This window comes from Xiphias gladius, chromosome 21, assembly GCF_016859285.1.
Source record: "Xiphias gladius isolate SHS-SW01 ecotype Sanya breed wild chromosome 21, ASM1685928v1, whole genome shotgun sequence".
In the NCBI taxonomy this organism is placed as follows: Eukaryota; Metazoa; Chordata; class Actinopteri; order Istiophoriformes; family Xiphiidae; genus Xiphias; species Xiphias gladius.
This window is the reverse complement of record NC_053420.1, coordinates 15,819,045-15,825,044: the sequence shown is the minus strand read 5'-3', so window position 1 is coordinate 15,825,044 and position 6,000 is coordinate 15,819,045. Positions and strand designations below refer to the sequence as shown.

General features: G+C 38.3%; 1 protein-coding gene across 1 annotated transcript; it reads right to left on the bottom strand.

Annotated features, from left to right (window-relative positions):
• Positions 1-1,009: 1,009 nt before the first annotated feature.
• Positions 1,010-4,650, bottom strand: srsf3a (serine and arginine rich splicing factor 3a). The gene is made up of 5 exons (XM_040158508.1): positions 4,503-4,650; positions 3,236-3,285; positions 2,335-2,545; positions 2,097-2,231; positions 1,010-1,302 (listed from the first exon to the last, which is right to left on the bottom strand). Exons 2-5 carry the CDS (start codon positions 3,240-3,242, stop codon positions 1,275-1,277), a joined length of 381 nt encoding a protein of 126 aa, XP_040014442.1. The 5' UTR covers positions 3,243-3,285; positions 4,503-4,650; the 3' UTR covers positions 1,010-1,274.
• Positions 4,651-6,000: the final 1,350 nt, after the last annotated feature.

Here is a 6,000-nt window from a genome sequence, read left to right as displayed (position 1 = left end):
ATCATCTGCATCCATGAACTGCATCAAGATCAACTCATTAAAAGGAAACTTTGGCCAATGAGCACCAATCACGGAGCCAGATTTCCAAATCTAGAACAAAATCAAGGCTCGACATTAAGGCTTTACTGGAACTATTATGACAAGTGGGAAAAACATTTTTAGATCATCTCTCAACTGCTATGCTATAAAATATCATTTAAACATATAGCTTGTGCAAAAATTATCTACAAAGTCCATCATAAAAGTAAGCTGTTCCTTCAGTGGACCTGATCTGAAACAATGTTGACTGATCGTTTTAACTTTTACATCAAAGAAACACGGTTGTGGGACATATCCTGATCCACCCAAAGGACTTATGACTGTAGCACCAAAACCACTAGTAACCTACATGAGTTGGCTCTGAAGACTGCTGCAGAACCTTGATAACACTTAAATGTCAAATGTGTTTTTTAATTAGGAAATTGGTGTGCTCAAGGTGAAAAGATATTTTTCAATGAAAAGGGAGCTATCATTAACAAAAAACAAAGTACAATTTATTCTAATGGACATCACTCAAAATGGCTTAATGTCGAGCCATGAAAATACACTTACATTGTGAATAAATGATAAAAGTAGTTAATTTTTGGAAATGAAAATTAAAGACTGACAGCAAAGTTTCTTGACCACAACTGTTGACCTTTAGATTTTTTGCAGCTCTGCACTGAAATTGCTCTGTATTACATAGCTGCTGAGGGAAAACTGTCAAGCAGCATTGAAAGCTAGATTAAGCATAAAAACTACAAATAGCAGGATAAAAGAAACTTACTATTTTGGGGGATTTGGACAACATAGAAATGACGCAAGGAAGCCAGACTGATGGTGAGGGAGGTCGAATTGCAGAGAGGATTTGCCACATGATGCAAATGTTGGAGATATGAAGTTGCTTGGTGGCTGGTTGGAGGGGGTAGTTGTAGATTTTCCCTGTCTTATTTTTTTTTTTTTTTTTATATGGGGGGGGTGTAAGCCAAGGGCTCTTCCCGTTGATACAGTAGTTGTGTGGAGAATATAAAGACTAAAGACGCTGAATGGTTGATAATGTGAGGTGGGCCGCTGTCGATTGGGTTAAGGTTGGAGGAAGAAGAGGAGGATGCTGGGAACTGCATGCTCAGGAACCAAAAGGTTGGTGGAACCTGACGACTGGCGGTGCGCCTGGGTCATGTGACAACACCAGCCAAGCTGATTGGGGCTCGCTGGTCAGCAGTCACATGATGCTGAAAGAGGACTAGTTGACTGACTCAGATGGTGAGAAGCGTGGTGGTGACTCTGCAACGGGGTTCAGTTTTATTAATAGATGGCAACTGAACTCAGAAAGAAAACAAAACTTACACCTGCATAAAGTAATTCTAAAAAGTACCAATAAAAATGTTTGATGGATAATGAAATGCTATCTATTCCTCTTAAGATGTCCCCGTAATGCAATATCAGTAGAGTAGAGCTTGGTGTTTCACAGGCAGACTGTTTTAAGAGTTCATAAATAGTCAAGTGCTGACATAACTTGCCACTGGGCTTGGCTTTCAAACTTAACAAAATTGACACTGATAAAAAAATATCCTTGATGTCGGTGAAATAATGAAATTTAGTTTAAAAAATATCACTCCAGTTGAGGTAGGATTAGGTTTTTAAACAAATTAAGGAAGGGAGTGACATCAATTTATCAAATCCCGAAGCAGCCAGATCCACAGATTTCCTATTGATGAACTCATATTGTATGTGTGCTGATAATAATAATAATAATTATTATTATTATTTTATTTCATTTTATTTTATTAGGCCATAGAGATGACCAGTCAGAAACTTTACTCCCTACTTGGCCTTGGCTTGAGGGTTGACAAAGCTTTAATAGGTCTAAAAATTTAAAAAACTTTTGCCAGTGTGGGTTGTTTGGTAGATTTAAACGGCTTTGCCAAACAAACTAATATTTTGAAGGAGTCAATAGTTAATGCTAACACTGTGTTAGGACTGTAAATCTGCTTTGTCATTTTTGCTTATAAAAAGGAAACTGCAACTGAGACTTTAAATAAAGTGGTAAAATGAATTATCAAGTCAAAAATACATACCGGCGTCTGACTGGAGGACTACGTCGCCTAAAATCATCTCGAGGGCGTCTACTCCAGGATGGAGGAGGGCCACGGCTCCTAGAGCGTTTTTCCCCGGTGGATAACTCAACACGCACTCGACAGCCACACATGGTTCTAAACAAAAGTCATCACATGAGTGGGAAATTGAATTAAAAACAAACAAACAAACAAACAAACAACCAACAACAACAACTAAGAAATGTGCTGAAGGAATTACCTTCCATCCAGTTCTCTCACAGCATCAGATGCATCTCTGGGATCTTCAAACTCTACGAAAGCAAAACCTGGTGGATTCCTAGCAACCCAAACACTTCTTAAAGGACCATAGTACCCAAAAGCCCTTTCTAATTCTGTCTTATTTCCATTGTTTCCTAGGTTTCCAACATAAACCTTACAGTCGAGTGGACAGTCTCTGTGAAGAGCAGGGTCTGAAACAACAAGACACAAGCACAAACATGGAGGGATATGATAAATGTGCCCTAATTAGGATTTTAACTCGTTCTACATCATCAACCAAAGAGTGGTTAGTTGACTGCAAAGAGGGAGTAAGGGTGCCTGAACCTTTGAGGGAAATAAATTCCTTGCCGCAATAATCTACCACCAAACATTTACCTTCTCTCAATTTTTACTTTTCTGGTGCTGAGTGCTTCAAATGTCAGTTTTCCCCAATTGCATTTATGTCTGTAATCAAGGTTAAATATTTAAGTTTTTATAAGCCAAGAAATTACACTCGTCAGATCCTGAGAGCAAAGTTTGGGCCCTACAAAACTGTGCTGGGACCTTTTTCCAGTTTTTTGATGTCTTATAGACAACAATTAATCGAGAGACACAAACAATTTTAGGTTAATCAGTAATGAAAATAATCTTACAATAATAATCTTTAAGTTTAAAAGAGCAAAGTTGCTATTTCACAATGAAAACATACAATTCTAAGTGCAACTTCTGTTTAAGTGGTCATTTATTAACTGAACTGATCACAAGAATAGGTACTTAAGACAGTCAAGTCAAGATCTGAGTGGCTTACCACATCAGCTAAACAAATTTCTTCAGGAAAAACCTGTTTTGAACTGCAGGGAAAAGTTACATCAGTATCTCAGTTTAGTAAGAAGTTATCATACCTCCCATTTCACCAAATATCTTCTTTTAAGAGTCTTACAATCAGATATGCCTGAAAGGAAAGAAGACAGAAACCGTTACAGTCACATACTTGAGCTCTGAGTACAATAAATGAACTGTCCCATATAATGTTATCTGTTCTCTTTTTTTCCATTTTGAAAACCCACATATCAATGCTTGGCTATACATCCGTAGCATAATCAAGATTGTGTTTAATATCTTTCTAGATTTAGCCTCAACTCTGGAGTACTAGGGAGCCTCCTTAAAACCACAGGGGGGCTGTTCGAGTTTACAAATACTGACTGAATGCCTAGAAAGTTACAAACTGTGCGACTCAATTATACTCTAAGTTTTCAGTTTATTAGGAACACATAGCTAAAAATAATGCAATCTGATAACACAGTCCTACAATAAATTATCCTACATGAAGGTTATAATGTTCAGTTTTTATTTTAATTGTTTTAGAGAGATGTTAATTCAAGTGCAGGGTAATTTTGGAGGAGGCTGCAGTTTTTGGTTATCTTAAACTGTGTTGTATTATATTGACAGGTGTCGATTATTTTGTCCACTTCATTTATATCAATGAACAAAACAAACAACAGAAACACCTCTCTCTTATAGTGAGATAGAGTTCTCACCAGCGCCACAAGCCACAGCCTCCAAAATGATCATGCAGTTGAATCAACACAGCTCTGAAATAATTTCAACACAAACTAAACATTATAACCTTCGTGGAGGTTGGATTTATTACAGGACTGTTGTGTTAGACTGCATTAGTTTTAGTTAGGCGTTCCCAATAAACTGAAAACTAATTGTAGTATTAGGTTTTTTCATTCTACGTAAATGTTAGCATTAGCCCCACATTCCCGTGCTAACGCAAGCTAGCCACCGAAAGTAACTCGGTAGCTCGGTTTCTTCAGCTTGTGCATAAGAAACCCGGGTAACATTAGGCATTACTTTGACACGCTTGGTTTGTTTAACACGCAGATTTTGCTTATGTACACAATGACTAGATAGAGTAAATACTTGGGTCTAACTTAACTGCCACAAATTTATGAAGTCAGGATTCACCCCCCGTCAACCATGCAAACATTGAAGCTATGCTAGTCTGCACAAAATGTGGTAGCTACCAATATTTAGCATTTGACACGACGACACGGATATAAAGAAAATTACCTTCTAAGCCAATCGACAAGCTAACCAACGTTACATCATACCAAAAATAGAGGGAACCAAGCAAATTAATGTTTACAAAAAAATATAACTCACCTTTCTTCTAAACGTCAGCTTAACAAAAATGTTAGCAACAGATTTCACACCGCCCGATTCAGCTGCTAGCCTGACTTGTTGTTAGCACCGGCAGCTTAGCGGAAGAGAGCCACAAGTCGTCCTTCTCCTTCTCTGTGTTTATTGGCGGGTCACAAACCAGTGTTAAATTTACAGACCGCCACCTACTGTACCGCAGTGGACAGTCGGCCACACTACGCTCTTGTCCACCTTCAACCGGAAATTCTCCGACAGAAACGTTTCTTTGGTTGCATCTTTCCAATCCAACTGTTTTCTTTAATCTATTCTTCAAACCAGCTGAACAACACCACCTCCTGAAAGAGTGTGTAAAGTCTGTAAGTGGATTTGTAAATCTAGGCATGGATGGATAAACCTACTGATTGGGCCAACCGGGCCCATGGGCCCAACAGGTCAGGGGCCCCTGTATGGAGTTCTGTTTGAACTGACTGTTAACATTATTTGTTGGAAAGTCAACAAAATGACCACTAAAAAGAGACACAAAACGACCAGATTGAGACCTAAAAGTAACTAACACACAGAGACAGAAAATGACCATAAAGACAAGCAAAATGACCACTAAATGACTACAAAAACACACAAACAACTACAAAGAGTTGAAAAAATTGACAACAAAGACACACACAAGGACTTCAAAGAGCGACTTAATGACATTGCATGGCATTTTGCTCCTTTGTGGGGGGGGGGGCTTTACGTGTCTGCCAAGTGTGCCCATGGTCTCATAATCGGTTCGTAAATCTAGGTAGCCACATTTGGAAAACCTACATTAAAATTCTTTCTAAATTATACTCAGCATTTATTTAAGAGACAAATGATCACCATACCCACAGAATGGTTACTTGACAGCCCCCCTACACTATAATTTGTTGAGGTTATCACACAAATAAGAGAATCTTGGCAATTTTACATAGGGGAGGTCAGCATAGTCCCTATAATCCTGCATGGGCCATAATAATCATTCAGCCAACACCATCCTTGTCCTCTTCAAAGTGAGCCACTTCAATTTTTCCGGGCAGATTTTCTCCCATCTCCATCATCACTTCTATTCACTTTACTCTGTTCATAGACAGATAGATAGGTAGATAGATAGATACAGTATATTGTTAAACCCGATGGGAAATTGCATAGTGACAGCACCTACAGGTAAATTACATAAACCACTACATGGAAGAGATTAAAACACTCAAGGAGGTAGGGCAGAAACAAAGTTCAATAAAATACATCAATAGGTCTGGGATAGAAGCTGAACTTAAAACTTATTATACTCTAACTTTATACACGGTATGTACTGAAGTTACATTGTACAGTGATAATGCCACAGTAACAGACCTCACATCATTGCAGGTAGGTAATACTACAATGTGTTATCATCATGGAGACAGAAATTGTTCTTCACTGATGACTTTCATTTCAAACCTTGTCTTCAAGGCTGGAGATTTTTTTTAACGGCTGTTCCCGTTAC

What these genes read in the sequence shown, in the direction of transcription:
- srsf3a (XM_040158508.1), bottom strand. An exon ending in GTGAGAGAACTGGATGGAAG is followed by an intron (nt 2,232 to 2,334) that starts GTAATTCCTTCA and finishes ACTTTTGTTTAG; the next exon opens with AACCATGTGTGGCTGTCGAG. An exon ending in AGTCCTCCAGTCAGACGCCG is followed by an intron (nt 1,303 to 2,096) that starts GTATGTATTTTT and finishes ACCCCGTTGCAG; the next exon opens with AGTCACCACCACGCTTCTCA.